We start from the raw sequence: 17,126 nt of genomic DNA on the forward strand, positions 1-17,126 counted from the left end.
GGTCCCGTGGGGGTCAAAACCCAGGCGGGTGGGGGGTCCTAAAATGGGGGTGGTCCCAGTTTGGGGTGGGGTCTGTAGGTTCTGAGTTCCCAAAAAGGAATGATCCCCATTTGGGGTGGGGTCTGTAGGGTGAGGGGGTTCCCAAAAAGGGGTGGTCCCAGTTTGGGGTGGGGTCTGTAGGGTGAGGGGGTTCCCAAAAAGGGGTGATCCCAATTTGGGGTGGGGTCTGTAGGGTGAGGGGGTTCCCAAAAAGGGGTGGTCCCAATTTGGGGTGGGGTCTGTAGGTTTGGGGTTCCCAAAAAGGGGTGGTCCCAGTTTGGGGTGGGGTCTGTAGGGTGAGGGGGTTCCCAAAAAGGGGTGGTCCCAGTTTGGGGTGGGGTCTGTAGGGTGAGGTTGGTTCCCAAAAAGGGGTGGTCCCAGTTTGGGGTGGGGTCTGTAGGTTTGGGGTTCCCAAAAAGGGGTGGTCCCAGTTTGGGGTGGGGTCTGTAGGGTGAGTGGGTTCCCAAAAAGGGGTGGTCCCAGTTTGGGGTGGGGTCTGTAGGTTTGGGGTTCCCAAAAAGGGGTGGTCCCAGTTTGGGGTGGGGTCTGTAGGTTTGGGGTTCCCAAAAAGGGGTGGTCCCAGTTTGGGGTGGGGTCTGTAGGTTTGGGGTTCCCAAAAAGGGGTGGTCCCAGTTTGGGGTGGGGTCTGTAGGGTGAGGGGGTTCCCAAAAAGGGGTGGTCCCTGTTTGGGGTGGGGTCTGTAGGGTGAGGGGGTTCCCAAAAAGGGGTGGTCCCAGTTTGGGGTGGGGTCTGTAGGGTGAGGGGGTTCCCAAAAAGGGGTGATCCCAATTTGGGGTGGGGTCTGTAGGTTTGGGGTGGGGTCTGTAGGTTTGGGGTTCCCAAAAAGGGGTGGTCCCAGTTTGGGGTGGGGTCTGTAGGTTTGGGGTTCCCAAAAAGGACTGACCCCAATGTTGGGGTGTCCTTAGGCTTGACTGTCCCAAGGTTGGGGGGGGGGTCTTTCGGGAACATCCATGGGGTCCCTGGGGAATGGGGTGTCCCATGGAAATAAAGATTGGGATTGATCCAAAACCAACCCCATAAAAATCCCAAATAAACCCCAGCAAGGAGGGAAAGAGCCGGGCCCACCCCGACACTGGATTGAGCAGGAAAATCTTTAATTGTGGCCAGAACGAGTGGGAAGGACAAAACTTCATTAGGGCCTAATTAATCCCTAATTATCAATGCTGGGGGCGGATCCCAGACCTGGAAAGGGATTCATCCCAAATAATCCCAAGCCCTCCATTCCCTGCTTCCAGGGAATCCCAGCTCATTCCCTGACCTCTCCCAGCCTGGAATTTTCCAGTGATTCACCCAAATCTTCCCTCGTTTCATTTTTGGGGCTGTAGCGTTTTCCTGGGGGGAGGAAAAAAAAATGGGGAAGGGGCTCCTGGATTCATCCCAAACAATCCCAGTCCCTGCTCCCATTCCCTGACCTCTCCCAGTCTGGAATTTTCCGCTGATTCACCCAAATCTTGCCTCGTTTATTTTGATATTCGGGGCTGGAGAGTTTTCCTGGGGGGAGAAAAAAATGGGGAAGGGGCTCCGTGTCCCCCTCGGTGGCACGAGGTGGGCACGGGGACAGGGCCAGCTGTCCCCAAATGCTCCTGGGGGACACTAAAAATATCCCGGGAGGGACAGCCCGGCTCGGATTCCCAGCTGGAAACGGCCCAGGGCCCTGGGGAGGCACGGGAGGGGTTTGGGGGGTGCTGCCAGACACCCCCTTTTCCCTGGAGGAGGCGTTTAGGGTGAAAAACACCCCCCAAATCTCCAACCTGAGGGGGTGAGACCCCCAAAATCCAACCTAGGGGGGGTTTAGGGTGGAAAACACTCCCAAAATCCAACCCAGGGGGTGGAAATCACCCCCAAATCTCCATCTCAGGGGGGGTTAGGGTGGAAAACACCCCCAGAATTCAACCCAGGGTGGGTTTAGGGTGGAAGAACCCCCAAATCCTCATCCCAGGGGGGTTTAGGGTGGAAATCACCCCCAAAACTCAACCCAGGATGGGTTTAGGGTAGAAATCACCCCCAAAATTCAACCCAGGATGGGTTTAGGGTGGAAGAACCCCCAAATCTCCATCCCAGGGGGATTTAGGGTGGAAAAAACCCCCTAAATCCAACCCAAGGAGGGTTTAGGGTGGAAAACATCAATAAAATCCAACCCAAGGAGGGTTTAAGGTGGAAAATACCCCCCAAATCCAATCAGGGAGAGTTTGGGGAGGGCAGGACCCAAAATCTCCGGGATCCAGGAGCACTTCCAGCCTCCCAAACACCTTCCCTTGTCTCCCTGGACTCATCCCTGCCTCTCTGGATCTCTCCAGGGTTTTTGAGGGGGGACACAAAGAGCCTGGAAAACCCTGGGGAAACCTGCCCGACCTCGCCCTGGCGCGATCCCACGCCGGTTTTTCCGTGGTTTGTTTTTCCCCTGGGATGAAGCATGGTCTGTGGCACGCTGTTTGTCCCGGCAGGTTTCTGGGGCAGGGAAGAGGTGTCTGGGAAGGGCAGCAGCAGGAATGGCAGGATCTGGGTGGTGCTGCCCGCACCTCCCACCTGCTGGCACGGATTTGGGGCAGGAATGGGGAGCAGGGGTGGGCAGGAATCCCACAGGAATCCGGGTGGGAAGGGGTGAAGGGCAGGAATCCTGTGTGGATCCATGTGGGAAGGGATGAATGGGCAGGAATCCTGCATGGATCCATGTGGGGAGGGGTGAATGGGCAGGAAACCCACATGGAGCAGGGATGGGCAGGAATCCCATTTGGATCCATGCGGGAAGGGGTGAAGGGCAGGAATCCCGTGTGGATCAATTTGGGAAGGGGAGAACAGCAGAAATCCCATGTGGATCCATGCAGGAAGGAGGAACAGGCAGGAATCCTGTGTGGAGCAGGGATGGGCAGGAATCCCGTGTGGATCCATTCGAGAAGGTGTGAATGGGCAGGAATCTCGTGTGGATCTATGTGAGAGTGGGTGAAGGGCAAGAATCCTGTGTGGATCCATGTGGGAATGGGTGAAGGGCAGGAATCCCACATGGAGCAGGGAAGGGCAGGAATCTCGTGTGGATCCATGCGAGAAGGTGTGAATGGGCAGGAATCCCACAGGGATCCGTGTGGGAAGGGGAGAAAGGACAGGAATCCCACAGGGAGCAGGGATGGGCAGGAATCCCGTGTGGATCCGTGTGGGAATGGGTGAAGGGCAGGAATCCTGTGTAGATCCGTGTGGGAATGGGTGAAGGGCAGGAATCCCGTGTGGATCCGTGTGGGAAGGGGAGAACAGCAGGAATCCTGCATGGATCCATGTGGGAAGGAGGAACAGGCAGGAATCCCGTGTGGATCCGTGTGGGAATGGGAGAACAGGCAGGAATCCCGTGTGGATCCGTGTGGGAATGGGTGAAGGGCAGGAATCCTGCATGGATCCATGTGGGAAGGGATGAAGGGCAGGAATCCTGTGTGGATCTGTGTGGGAATGGGTGAAGGGCAGGAATCCCGTGTGGATCCATGTGGGAATGGGAGAACAGGCAGGAATCCCGTGTGGATCCGTGTGGGAATGGGTGAAGGGCAGGAATCCCGTGTGGATCCATGTGGGAATGGGAGAACAGGCAGGAATCCCGTGTGGATCCGTGTGGGAATGGGAGAACAGGCAGGAATCCCGTGTGGATCCATGCGGGAATGGGTGAAGGGCAGGAATCCCGTGTGGATCCATGCGGGAATGGGTGAAGGGCAGGAATCCCGTGTGGATCCATGTGGGAATGGGTGAAGGGCAGGAATCCCGTGTGGATCCATGCGGGAATGGGAGAACAGGCAGGAATCCCGTGTGGATCCATGCGGGAATGGGTGAAGGGCAGGAATCCCGTGTGGATCCATGTGGGAATGGGTGAAGGGCAGGAATCCCGTGTGGATCCGTGTGGGAATGGGTGAAGGGCAGGAATCCCGTGTGGATCCATGCGGGAATGGGTGAAGGGCAGGAATCCCGTGTGGATCCACGCGGGCAGGGGTGAATGACCTGCACCATGGCTGAACCCTGCTCAGCCGCTGTTTAATCAGGTTACCGGGTTTCAGGCTGGATCACGGGTCGATGACCCTGGAAGGGAAAGGGAAGGACGGGGCCTGATGCCAGCAGCGCTTTTCCACCGCTTTCCCTACGGATCCAGCGGGAGATCCTGGCCTGGAGCAGGATCTTCCCCTCAGGGTGGGCAGCACCCCCAAGTCTCCCTCACGGGTGTCCCCAGAGGCCCCGCGGGGACTGGGGACGTTCCCCACCATCGCCATCCCCAAGGCCTGTGGCGGCCCTGAGTGGGCCCCGGGCTACTCCAGAGGGAAACAAGGCTGAGGAGGCACCTCGGAAGCGCTTCCCGGCCCGGTGTGGCCTCCTCAGAGCCCGCCCGGGGCTGCGGGGTCAGCGGGGCGATGGCGGCTCCGCCATGGCGGCCTCACCCCACGGAGGGCCCGGGGCGCCCGTTGCCGTGGCAACCGCTGCGGAGCGAAGGGGCGGTGCCGCCGCCCTGCAGCGATTGGTGCGCGCCGCTGCCACTCAAGCGCGCGGATCCTACGCGTCGTTTCATTGGTTCACGGCACCGTCACTCAGGAAAAGCTTTGCGAGCCATTGGGCCGATGTGCTGTCAATCAACCGCACAGCTGTGAGAGCCGCGTTCCTCCGCTTCTCATTTCCCATTGGCTCAGCCGCGCCGAGCGCGAGGGCCGCCCGCGCCTTCTCGTACGCCCATTGGTCACTTCGCCTGCCGATCAAAGCGGCGCCGGGGAGGTGGGATCAGCTCTCCGCCACCCGCTTCCCATTGGTCCGCGCCTCGCTCCCCCCTCCCCTCGGCGGGCGGTGATTGGCGGCGGCGCCGCGCGAGGCGGGCGGGGGGGGGGGCGGTTGGGCCGGGGCGGGGAGCGGGAGCGGCGGCGGCGGCGGCGGCGGCGGTGCCGGAGCGACGGCGGAGCCCGGCGGGTACCGGCAGGGGCGGATCCGTGGCGGAGGGTGCGGGGGTTGACGCGCGGAGGGCGCGGGGGTGGCGGCGGCGGCGTGCGCGGGGCGGGGCGGGCGGCGCTGAGGGGGACGCGGCGAGGCCGCGGGAGCGCGCGCGCGGGTGGGGCGGGGTCACGTGGCCGCGCGGGCTGGGTGTGTGGGGGGGTGAGGTCACGTGGGGACTTAAAGGGCCCCGGGAACGGGGAGCGCACGTGGCCCCCATTGGGGACCCCCCCCCGAAAAAAATCGGGGACCCCCCCCCAAACCTCCTTTGGGGACCCCCCCCAAACCTCCTCGGGGAACCGCAAGCTCCAGCTCAGGGGCTCGGCAGCTTCTCCGCGCACAGCGGGAGCCGCCCCGGCGGCGCCGGGGGGAGGTGGGAGCGGGGCGGGCCCGGGAGCATTCCCGGTATTTTATGGAAAACCCCCTGGCCCGGCTGGAAACTGCGCCGAGCAGGGAAAACAGAGCCGGATTCCTTCAGCCAGCGGGAAGTTGACGCACCAGCCTAAGAATAGCTCGGGCAGGGGCAGCGTGGAAAGTGTTGTCGGAGGTAACCGGGCGCAGGAAAATGGGCAATTCCAGAGAAATTCCTTTTTTTTTATTATTTTTTTTTTCCTGGGGGAAGGCGCTGGGTGGTGCCCCGGTTTTACCGTGTTTGCTCTCTGGTTACATTTCAGCTGCTGATGAAATCGCAGCCGGGAGCGGAGGAGTCTTTGGACCTTCCCATGCTCGGGACCTTTGACTCATAAAAAGCTCCTTCAAAAAGCGTCGGGAGCAGAAGAGGGAGAGGAAGAGGAGCCGGAGAAGGGAAGGAGGAGGTGTTGGAAGGAGCAGAGCCCGTCCCGGAGCGTGGGCAGCCGCGGGGGGACAGAGGAGGTCGCTGCATGTGGAGTTTTCGGACAGTAAGTCCCATGGAATATTGGAATTCCGCGTGGTCCGCGGGATAAAAACAAAAGGGAAGGCGAGGGTGGAGCTGCTGGGAGAGTTCCCAGCTTTAAACTTTGATTTTCACCCGTTCTCCACGCACCAATTCCCTGATTTTTTGGAGGGAAATCGAGATTTGTTGAACTAAAAACCTTCTGAGCGTTCTTTTAAAGTTTTCTCCTGGTTTTTGGTTCTGTTTGAAAGTGGGGCAGAGCAAAGCCAAACCCATCCAACCTGTTGTGTGGAGGCTTCACCCTCCTCCACCACCGCCAGCTCCTTGTTGTCCATTCCCAACCTCAATCCTGATTTTTCCTCCTCTTTTTTTTTCCCCCAACTTCAATCCTTGCTTTCCTCCATTCCTAATCTCAATCCTTAATTTTTCTCTTTTATTCTTCACAACCTCAACGCTTATTTTTCTTCTTTTTTATTCTTCTCCATTCCCAACCGCAATCCTTATTTTTCCTTCTTATTTTCTCTCCATTCTCAACCCTTATTTCCCCCTTTTATTTCCCATCTCCATCCCTTATTTTCCCTTTTTTTTTCCCCCCACCAACCTCAACCCTTATTCTTCTTCCATTCCCAAACTCGACCCTTATTTCCCCCTTTTTTTTCCCACTTCAACCCTTATTTTCTTCTCTTTTCCCCCCAATCTCAACCTTTATTTTCATTTCTTTTTTCCCCCCAACCTCAACCCTTATTTCCCCCTTTTTTCCCCCAACCTCAACCCTTATATTCCCCAAACTCAACCCCCTATTTCCCCCAATTTTTCCCAACTTCCACCCTTATTTTTTCCATTTTTTCCCCAACCTCAACCCTTATTTTCCTCTTATTTTCCCCTACCTCAACCCTTATTTTCCCCCAATCTCAACCCTTATTTCGCCCATTTTTTCCCCAACCTCAACCCTTATTTTCCTCTTTTTTTCCCTACCTCAACCCTTATTTTCCCCCAATCTCAACCCTTATTTTGCCCATTTTTTCCCCAACCTCAACCCTTATTTTCCTCTTTTTTTCCCTACCTCAACCCTTATTTTGCCCCAACCTCTACCCTTATTTCCCCCTTTTTTCCCCCAACCTCAACCCTTATATTCCCCAAACTCAACCCCCTATTTCCCCCAATTTTTCCCAACCTCCACCCTTATTTTCCCCCCAACCTCAACCCTTATTTTCCCCCAATCTCAACCCTTATTTCCCCCTTTTTTCCCCCAACCTCAACCCTTATATTCCCCAAACTCAACCCCCTATTTCCCCCATTTTTCCCCCAACCTCCCCCCTAATTTTCCTCCTTTCTCCCCCTCTCCCCACCAGAAATGCTCTCTCTGAAGAAATACTTCACGGAAGGCCTGATCCAGTTCACCATCCTGCTCAGCCTCCTCGGCGTGCGCCTGGACGTGGACACCTACCTGAATTCCCAACTCCCTCCCCTGCGGGAGATCATCCTGGGCCAGAGCTCTGCCTACACCCAGACCCAGTTCCACAACCTGCGCAACACCTTGGACGGATATGGCATCCACCCCAAAAGCGTCCAGCTGGACTCTTACTTCAGCGCCCGCCGCCTGCTCAGCCAGGTGAGGGCTCTGGACAGGCTGCAGGTGCCCAGCACCGAGGTCAGTGCCTGGTTGGTGCACAGAGATCCCGAAGGATCCGTGTCTGGAGGGCAGCCCGGAGCCGGGAGCGGGCTGCAGGATGCCGGAGCAGGTGATGGAGGAGTGAGGGAGAGCGGAGCTGAGCAGGGTTTTGGGGAAGAGCTGGAGGATTTAGGAGCTGTGGCTGCGCCTGTCAATGGAGATCTCACCAAAGAGGTAGGAAACAGATCATTTTTAATTTTTCTATAATTTTTTTATTATTTTTTTATTTTGTTTTAAGTGGTTTTTGGCTTCACGGCGAGCAGAACTTTGCGTTCGGAATGTCGCAATCCTGAATCTCAGCGCTCCGGGGGTAATTCCGGGGTGATTTCCCTTTTTGTCTGCTCCAAAGGAGCAGTGAAAGGAGGGGGAAGGAGCTGGGGGGGCCCCTCGTGACTCTGAGGATTGGGAAAGCGATCATTCCAGCCAGGAAATAAACAGGAGTGTTGGGAAAGAGCCCCGGCCCAGGTGTGGAGCAGGTGGTTGGGTTGCTGGGCTGGAGCCTGGCCAGGAGCTCATTCCTAGTTCAGTTTTCCTCCCCAAAATTCACTTCCTCACTCACTTTTCCTGCCTAGGAACCTGTTCCTTGCTCTTTTCCTCCCCAAAATTCACTTCCTCACTCACTTTTCCTGCCCAGGAACCTGGTCCTTGCTCTTTTCCTCCCCAAAATTCACTTCCTCACTCACTTTTCCTGCCCTGGAGCCTGTTCCTTGCTCAGTTTTATTCCCCAAAATTTGGCTCCTCACTGTTTTCCTCCCCAAAATCTGGTTCCTCCCTCAGTTTTCCTCCCCAAAATTTGGTTCCTCCCTCAGTTTTCCTCCCCAAAATTTGGTTCCTCCCTCAGTTTTCCTCCCCAAAATTTGGTTCCTCCCTCAGTTTTCCTCCCCAAAATCCATTTCTTCCCTCGGTTTTCCTCCCCAGCTGTCTGGCCAGAGCTGGGCTGGGAGGGGATTTGCTTTTTTTTGCTTTTCCTGCTTGAGCCACAAGCTTTGGGAAGGCTGGGATGCAATTCCAGGCCCCGGCAGCTTTTTGTTACTGCACATCCCGGCTTCCCTGGGCCTTGGGTCCTTCCAGGGTCAAGGAATTGGGGCTGTCAGTGCTGATTCCATGTGTCCAGGTCCTTGCAGGGTTATGGAATGGGGGTGTCAGTGGTGATTCCACGGCCTCAGGTCCTCCCAGGGTTGTAGAACAGGAGTGTCAGTGGTGATTCCCAGCCTTGGGTCCTTCCAGGGTCAAGGAATTGGGAGTGTCAGTGCTGATCCCCATGCCCAGGTCCTTGCAGGGTTATGGAATGGGGGTGTCAGTGCTGATCCCTGTGCCCAGGTCCTTGCAGGGTTATGGAATGGAGGTGTCAGTGCTGATCCCTGTGCCCAGGTCCTTGCAGGGTTATGGAATGGGGGTGTCAGTGCTGATCATTGTATCCAGGTCCTTGCAGGGTTATGGAATGGGGGTGTCTGTGGTTATTCCATGTGCCCAGGTCCTTGCAGGGTTATGGAGTGGGGCTGTCAGTGCTGATTCCCGTGGCCAGGTCCTTGCAGGGTTATGGAGTGGGGCTGTCAGTGCTGATCCCTGTGCCCAGGTCCTTGCAGGGTTATGGAGTGGGGCTGTCAGTGCTGATCCCTGTGGCCAGGTCCTTGCAGGGTTATGGAGTGGGGCTGTCAGTGCTGATCCCCGTGCCCAGGTCCTTGCAGGGTTATGGAGTGGGGCTGTCAGTGCTGATCCCTGTGCCCAGGTCCTTGCAGGGTTATGGAGTGGGGCTGTCAGTGCTGATCCCTGTGCCCAGGTCCTTGCAGGGTTATGGAATAGGGGTGTCAGTGGTTATTCCATGTGCCCAGGTCCTTGCAGGGTTATGGAATGGGGCTGTCAGTGCTGATCCCCGTGCCCAGGCCCTGCCCAAGCCCTGCCTGGCTCCGGGCACGGCCAGCAGGGATCGGGGTGTGGGAATGGGTGTGGGGAGCGCCGCAGAGCCTGAGCTGGAAGCGCTGGAGGAGACTGGGAATGTCATCCTGCTTTTCCCTGCGGGTTTCCAGGGATCTCCAGGGGGAAAATCCCGCTCGGGGATGGCAGCAGCGACCTTGGAGGTGCCAGAGGCCGAACCTTGTGCTGGTCCCTGGTGATTCCCAGGGAGGCGATTCCCAGTTTGGGAATGGCGAGGGATCGGAGGGATCCTTGCCTTGTGCAAGGTCACTCCTGCTGCTCCTCCCGGATTTGGGATTCCCGGCTCTGGGGAGCTTTCCCAGTGCAGGGAAACCGGGATGAGATTTTGGGGGGATTCAGGAAGAGAGAACCCAGGAGCCGCCGTTTCCCAGCAGGACCGGGGCTGGGAATGAGCGAGGGCAGAGATCTGCGGCCGCTCCCGGCTTTTCCCACATCCCTGCTGGATCTCGGGGGGCTCTGTTTTCCATGATTTTCCCCGGGCAGGAGGAGCAGAAGCCGCTGGCGCTCCAGGAAATCCCGTCTGGCTCCCACGTCACTCCCTCACCCCATCCCGGCTCCCTCCTCCCCCAACTCGCTGCTCCCACATTTCATTTTAGGCATTTATTTTTTTATTCTTTTTAAGGTGGGATTTTTTTTTTTTTAATTTATTTTTTATTTTTTCACCCTGATTCTTTGGAAAACGCAGAACAGCCGCAAATCTTCCCAGCGGGAATAACATCCCAGGAGTCCCGCAGGGCTGTGAGCTCTCCCGGGCCGGGTGGGGATGGAGCTGCAGATGGCTCCAGGGCCCGGCTTGGAAATTTTTCCATGACTTTTCCTGGCACATTGCGACTCCCGGTGGGTTGTGCTCTGCCCAGGCGCGACCTTGCCGGGGGAATACGGCCGATATAAATAATTTTGGGAAGCTGGAACTCGCTCCGGGAATGCTGTGCGGGATTTTTTTTTTTTTTTAATTATTTTTCAATATTTTATTTTATTTTATTTTTTTTTTTTGGGGCGTTGCAGCACCCGGAGATCGGGGCGGGGCGGGGAGGGGGGTTGGGTGGGGTGGGGGTGGGGGAGTTCAGGGGAATTATGAAATCCGCTTGATTTTTGTTGTTTTTTATCCCACGGATAAAAAAATGCCCATTTTAAAGACAAAGCTGGGATTAAATCCCGGCGCTTCCCTCTGCAGCATTGGGGGTGGGGAGGGCGGCGGAGGCTCCGTGCCCGGGGCCGTTTCCACAACACGAGGATAAAAATACGTGGGGCATGTGATGAGCTGCGGGGGCTCAGCGCCGTCCCCCCCGCTCCCGCCCGGGGGGATCTCCTTACACTTGGCCGCGGTTACCGGGGCCGGGGCGAGCAGGGGAAGGGGTGGGGGGGGGCTCCCCCGGGGGGGTCGCGCGCTCCGGGCCGGGCTGTCCCGGGGGTCGCTGCCAAGGTGACCCCGGCTTGTGTCCGCTGCCGGGCCGGGGGTCCCGGTGTTCCCCTCCCCCCCCATTCCCGGTGCGGTGCGGGCGGGGCCGGGGGGGGTGGGGGGGGCGGCCCCGCTGCGCCAGGGCGGGGGCGCGGCCCGGTGGGCGCCGCGCGGGCGCTAATTGGCTGAGCCGGAGGCCCCCGCCGGCGCTGATTGGTCAGGGCGGCGGCCCCCATTGGCGCTGATTGGTCGCGGCCACCGCCCGGGGCGGGGAGGGGCCGTCGGCGGAGGGGGCGTGGCCCGGGAGCGCCGCATCCCGGCGGGGAGGGGGCGGGGCCTGGCGGAGGGGGCGGGGCTTGGCGGCCGCCGCAGCCGGGAACGGCGGGGGGAGGGCTTGGATGGGGGGGGGCGGCCCCGCCGAGCCCCTCCCGGTCCCTCCCGAGCCCCTCCCGGTCCCTCCCGGCCCCGCCGCCCGCCCGGGGGCCGCCGCCGCAGCCACAGCAGCATCCGCCGCACCGGGGGCGGGGGCGGCTGCTGCCGCCGCAGCGGGGCCGCGCGGGCACCTGTGGCCGGTGGGGCGGAGCGGAGCGCGGCTCCCCCCGCCGCTGCCGCCGCCGCCCCGGCCGGCGATGCGTGCGCGGCGCCGCGCCCCGGCCAGCCCGCCCCGCCGCCGCCTCCTCCTCCTCCTCCTCCTCTTCCTCCCCCGGGGACCATGATCGGCGTGCGCCGCGGCCCGGGCGGCAGCTGGGGACATGAGAAAGGTACCGGGGCCGCCCCGAGGAGCGGGGGGGCTGCGGGAGGCGGGCGGGCAGGGGGTGCTGCGGGCAGCCCGGTGGCGGCGGGGAGCGGGCAGGGGGCCCGGCGGAGCGGCGGCGGCTCAAGTTGCATCAGGTGGGTGGGAATGCGGGGATTTTCCTGCCACCCCACCCCTTATGCAAATGGCCGGGATGGCACCACGGGCTGATGCAAGGCGGGCACGGCGCAGCCACCGCCGCGCCGCGGGCCCGGGCGGCCCCCGCCGCCTCCCCCGGCCGCGGGCGGGCGGCCATGGGCGGCGGGCAGGGCAGCGCCGGCCATGCGGAGCCCGCAGAGCCGCTCCCGGCCGGCCCGCGGGGCTCCGGAGCCCCGGCAGCGGCGGAGGCGGAGGGGGGCCCGGCGGGTGGGCTGCGGGCCGGGCGGGGGGTCCCTGGGGAGGGGCCGCTGGGTGGGGACCCCCCCCCCCCCACGCCCGGCAGGCCGGGCGGCTGAAGGAAATGTGGTCTGTCTTACAGGACATCGATTTGATTGACATCCTGTGGAGACAGGATATTGATCTCGGCGCTGGGCGAGAGATTTTTGACTACAGCCACCGTCAGAAAGAGAGCGAAGTGGACAAAGAGCTGAGCGATGGGAGGGAGCGCGGGGACAGCTGGAGGAGTGCAGGGAATGAGGTCTTGGATAGAATCCCGCTAGTTGATGGAGAGACCGGGGAGAGTTTCCCTGCGCAGGTAACACCCCTGGGCCGGCCGGGCTGGGGGCTGCGCTCCCGGGGCCCTCCGGCTGTGCCGGTGCCTGTGCGGGGGCTGTTCCAGCAGCAGCAGCAGCAGCAGCAGCAGCAGCAGCAGCAGCAGCAGGGTTTGCCCAGGTGGGCAGCAGGATTTGGGCAGGGCCAGCCGTGTCCCCGTGGCAGCCGCAGAGTTCCCCTGGCCTGCGTGGCCGGAGGGGACAGGAGGGGACAGGAGGGGACAGGAGGCTGGCCGGGAGCGGCGGCGTTGGCGCTTTCCCGTCGCCCGGAGCGGGAGGATGGAGCCAGCGAAGGAGCACTGGGTGGGGCTCTGGCTCTTTTTTGGATGCGCTGTGCTCGAGCCCTGCTGGAAGGGAGCTGATTCCTCAGCAGCACCTCCCAAAGCCCGCGGCTCCCGTTCCCATCCCGTGCCTTTCCTGTCCCCGCAGGTGCCCGGTGCGGAGGATCAGACAGCGCTGTCCCTGGAGGAGTGCCTTAGGCTGCTGGAGGCCACCTTCCCTTTCGGGGACAATTCCGAGGTGAGCCCCAGGGGTGCATCCCGAGGCTCCCCCTGCCTCGCTCGCCGGCGTTTCGGTGCCTCCCGTGCTTCTCCCACGGCAGCAAATTGGGTTTGGCTGCTCCGGGAGGCTCCAGGCATCCTGAGAAACCGCCCGGGGAGGGGCGGCTGCGATTAATTAAAGCCTCCTGGCTCTGCTCCTCGTTAGTTCTCGGCAAAGCGGGTGGGAAGGGCGCTGGGCTGGGGGGTGGCTGCATCCCTGAGAATCCTTGAGCGTTCCTGAGCATCCGTGAACATCCCTGAACGTTCCTGAATGTCCCTGTGCATCTCTGAGTGTCCATCCCTGAGCATCCCTGAATGTCCCTGTGCATCTCTGAGTGTCCATCCCTGAGTGTCCCCAAGTGTCCCTGAGCATCCCTGAATGTCCCTGAGCATCCCTGAGAATCCTTGAGAATTCCTGAGCATCCATCCCTGAGCATCCCAGAACATCCCTGAGGCTCCCCAGTGAATCCCTAAGTGTCCCTGAGCATCCCTGAATGTTCCTGAGCATCCATCCCTGAGCATCCCAGAACATCCCAGAACATCCCTGAGCCTCCCCAGTGAATCCCAGCGCGTTCCCGAGCTGCCAGCCCTGATTCCCTGGCGTGCTCAGTTCCCAGCTGCGGATGTCTCCGCCCTGAGCGAGGCCGTGCCGGGGCAGAGCCGGGCTCCGGGCGGCCCCCCCAGCCTGCTGTCCCCTCTCCTGGCCGAGACCGAGTCCCCCTTCGACCTGGAGCAGCAGTGGCAGGACCTGATGTCCATCATGGAGATGCAGGTGAGCTCCGGGAGGGGCGGGAAGGGCTCGGTGCCGCCGGGCGGCTCCCGGCGCTCTCCCGGCGAGCTGTGCCCGCGTCTCTTGCAGGCCATGGAGGTGAACGGCACCGGCGCCGAGAGCCTCTACGGCGGCACCGGCGGCGACCTGCTGGCGTCCAACTACAGCCTGGCCCCCGGCACGCCCATCAACCAGAACGTCAGCCTGCATCAGGCCTCGCTGGGGGGCTGCTCCCAGGACTTCTCCCTCTTCAGCTCGGACATGGAGAGCCCCTCCATGGCGGGCGGCTCGGCCCTGCTGCAGCTGGCGCCCGACAACTCCACCGGCCTCAACAGCACCTTCGGCTCCACCAACCTGAGCGGGATCTTCTTCCCGCCCCAGATGAACGGCACGGGCAACGAGACGGCCGGGCCCGAGCTGCCCGACCCCCTGGGAGGGCTCCTGGACGAGGCCATGCTGGATGAGATCAGCCTGATGGACTTGGCCATCGAGGAGGGCTTCAACCCCGTGCAGGCCTCGCAGCTGGAAGAGGAGTTTGATTCCGACTCAGGTCTTTCCCTGGATTCCGGCCACAGCCCCGCGTCCCTGAGCAGCTCCGAAGCCTCGTCCTCATCGTCCTCGTCCTCTTCGTCCTCTTCCTCCTCCTCGTTTTCCGAGGAAGGGGCCGTGGGCTACAGCTCGGACTCGGAGAACGTGGACTTTGAGGAAGCGGAAGGGGCGGTTGGCTACCAGCCAGAGTACAGCAAGTTCTGCCGCATGAGCTACCAGGACCCGGCGCAGCTCCATTACCTGCCTTACCTGGAGCACGTCGGCCACAACCACACCTACAACATGGCCCCGGCCGCCCTGGACCCCGAGGAGCCCAAAGCGCCCGGCGCCGGCAAGAAGAGCGGCAAGGAGAAACCCTCGGAGCTGCTGGACAAGCAGCTGAGCCGCGACGAGCACCGCGCCAGGGCCATGAAGATCCCCTTCACCAACGACAAGATCATCAACCTGCCCGTGGAGGAGTTCAACGAGCTCCTCTCCAAGTACCAGCTGAGTGAGGCGCAGCTCAGCCTCATCCGCGACATCCGCCGGCGCGGCAAGAACAAGATGGCAGCGCAGAACTGCCGCAAGAGGAAGCTGGACACCATCCTCAACCTGGAGCGCGACGTGGAGGAGCTGCAACGCGACAAATCCAAACTGCTCAGGGAGAAGGTGGAATTCCTGAAATCCATCCGGCAGATGAAGCAGAAGGTGCAGAGCCTGTACCAGGAGGTGTTCGGGCGGCTGCGGGACGAGCAGGGCCGGCCCTACTCGCCGAGCCGCTACGCGCTGCAGTACGGCAGCGACGGCAGCGTGCTGCTGATCCCCCGCGCGCCCGCGCCCGCCGAGCCGCAGCCGCGGCGCCAGGAGCGCAAGCAGAAGGACAGGAGGAAGTGAAGGCGGCGGCGGAAGGGAGAGCTGGGATGAGGGCCGAGCCTGGAAGCGCTTGCGGAGGGAACTTTGATGCCTTCTTATCCGATTCTGTCTTCTCGAAGCGGCGCCGCCGCCGCCGGGGACTCTGCGGGAGCGGCCGTCCCGAAAATAAAAATAAAGGGGGGGACGGAGCCTTCGCCCCCCTCCGAGCCCAGCTGCCACCGCCCAGCCCCGAGGTGCTGGGAGAGCAGGGACGAGCTGGCATCGCTGCTGGGGAGGTTGGCACGAGGTGGATAAAACAAAAAGAAAAAAAAAAAAAAAATAACAAACTACTGTTAGGAACTGGCTTTAAATAAGAGAAAAAAAAAAAAACAAAAAAAACCCCACAAAAAAAAAAATCCCGAGAAAACAACAACAACAAAAAAAGAGATTTAAGCGAAGGGACTTCGAGTTATAGGAGAGACGTTTTTCTGAACTTCCAAAGTTCTGTGATTTCAGGTAGTTGGTTTTTATTTTATTTTTTTCCTTTTTTTTTTCCTGGTTCTTTTTTGGTTCTGTTTTTATTTTTTTTTCCCCTTTTTATTATTTTTTATTTTTGGTTTTTTTTTTTTTTTTCCTTTTATCCCGACCCCGTTTTTGGCGCCGTCGAGAGATTCCGGATTTCTCCTTCCTCGAGCACCCGAGATCACAGCAGGGCACACGTGGAGAGACACAAAAAAAAAGTGGAAAGATACAAAAAAAAATGGAAAGACACAAAAAAAAAGTGAAGAGACACAAAAAAAAAAGTGGAAAGACACAAAAAAAAAGTGAAGAGACACAAAAAAAAAGCAACTTTCATTAACCCCTTCCCGCCCGAGGAAACTCAAACCTCGGATGGGGAGGAAAAAAAGGCGACAAAACCATCCCGGAAAGGAAAATTTAAAAAATTTTAAAAAAATTAAAAAAGAAAGGACAACGAGCAGGGAAATCCACGGAGCTTTGGGAAAAGCGGGATTCTCAAGGATCCCCCGGGAAAAGCTCAATTTCCTGGGAATTCGGGGAGGAATTTGGGGTCGGGAAGGGCGGCGACCTCGCGGTGTCACCTCGAGCGTCCCCATCCCATCATTTCATGGCGGGGGGGGAAAATCGATTTCAACCTCGATTTTATTTTATTTTTGCCCTTCACTGCCTTTTAGGGTCTAGAAGTGCTTGTGTTAAGTAAAAAAAAAAACCCAAAAAACCCCATAAAACCTAAAAAAAACCCCCAAAAAACCCCCATAAAACCTAAAAAAACCCCTAAAAAATACCTTAAAAAAACCCCTAAAAACCCCTAAAAAACCCCTAAAAAAACTCCTAAAAAAACCTAAAAAAACCCCTAAAAAAAATACCTTTAAAAAGAAAAACACCAAAAAAAAAAAAAAGAAAAAGGGAGAAGCCCAAAGGTTGAAAGCTGCTCAATGTTCTCTTTGCCATAAAGATTCCGTGTAACCGTGTGATCACATTATAGGATTCTCTTCTGTCCCCTGAGGTGTTGGTCTGAATTGCTGTTTTTGTTTTTTGATTCTTCAGGAGGGGGGTGGGGGTAGTGCCTTGATCACTGTTCAGGTCTCCACACCTCGGAGATCATCCTAGAGCTGGAGTTCCATATAGCACAGCTGGGAGCGTTCGGACTTTACCAGCAACCAGAGAAAAATAAAAATTAAAATAAAAACGAAAGAAAAAAAAAAAAAAAAAAAAAGAGAAAAAAAAAATAAAATAGAATTTAAAAAAAAAAAATACAAAAAAAAAAAAAAGCAGGAAAAAAAAAAAAGAGAAAAAAAAAAAGCTTAAAAAAGAAATTAAAAATAAAGAACGGCTTTTCCGAGCCGGTCCTGTGCACGGGATCTGAGGGGGATTCCGGGGATCCAGAGAGGATTCCAGGGATCCAAAGAGGATTCCAGGGATCCGAGGGGGATTCCAGGGATCCGAAGAGGATTCCAGGGATCCGAAAAGGATTCCAGGGATTCAAAGAGGATTCCAGGGATTCCAGGAGGATTCCGGGGATCCGAGGGGGATTC

At 58.7% G+C, this 17,126-nt stretch overlaps 1 protein-coding gene across 6 annotated transcripts; it reads left to right on the forward strand.

The window, feature by feature from the left end:
• Window positions 1-4,893: 4,893 nt before the first annotated feature.
• Window positions 4,894-16,496, forward strand: NFE2L1 (NFE2 like bZIP transcription factor 1). Of its 6 annotated transcripts, none has more exons than XM_086864040.1 (7): window positions 4,894-4,980; window positions 5,676-5,900; window positions 7,228-7,721; window positions 12,153-12,368; window positions 12,814-12,903; window positions 13,534-13,695; window positions 13,783-16,496. In XM_086864040.1, the coding sequence occupies exons 3-7, from the start codon at window positions 7,230-7,232 to the stop codon at window positions 15,112-15,114; spliced, it is 2,292 nt and encodes a 763-aa protein (XP_086720166.1). In that variant the 5' UTR covers window positions 4,894-4,980; window positions 5,676-5,900; window positions 7,228-7,229; the 3' UTR covers window positions 15,115-16,496. The 6 variants fall into 6 exon arrangements, with proteins under 6 accessions (XP_086720166.1, XP_086720169.1, XP_086720168.1 ...); XM_086864042.1 differs by having other exon boundaries at window positions 4,923-5,010; XM_086864041.1 differs by lacking the exon at window positions 4,894-4,980 and adding an exon at window positions 5,118-5,548.
• Window positions 16,497-17,126: the final 630 nt, after the last annotated feature.

This window comes from Cyanistes caeruleus, chromosome 27 (genome assembly GCF_971803275.1).
Source record: "Cyanistes caeruleus chromosome 27, bCyaCae1.hap1.1, whole genome shotgun sequence".
Lineage (NCBI taxonomy): Eukaryota > Metazoa > Chordata > Aves > Passeriformes > Paridae > Cyanistes > Cyanistes caeruleus.

Excerpts from the sequence above, each read along its gene's own strand:
- NFE2L1 (XM_086864040.1), top strand. The coding sequence starts at position 7,230 with ATGCTCTCTCTGAAGAAATACTTCACGGAAGGCCTGATCCAGTTCACC. Across the intron at positions 7,722-12,152 it reads ATGGAGATCTCACCAAAGAG|GACATCGATTTGATTGACAT; the intron begins GTAGGAAACAGA and ends TCTGTCTTACAG. Across the intron at positions 12,369-12,813 it reads GGGAGAGTTTCCCTGCGCAG|GTGCCCGGTGCGGAGGATCA; the intron begins GTAACACCCCTG and ends CTGTCCCCGCAG.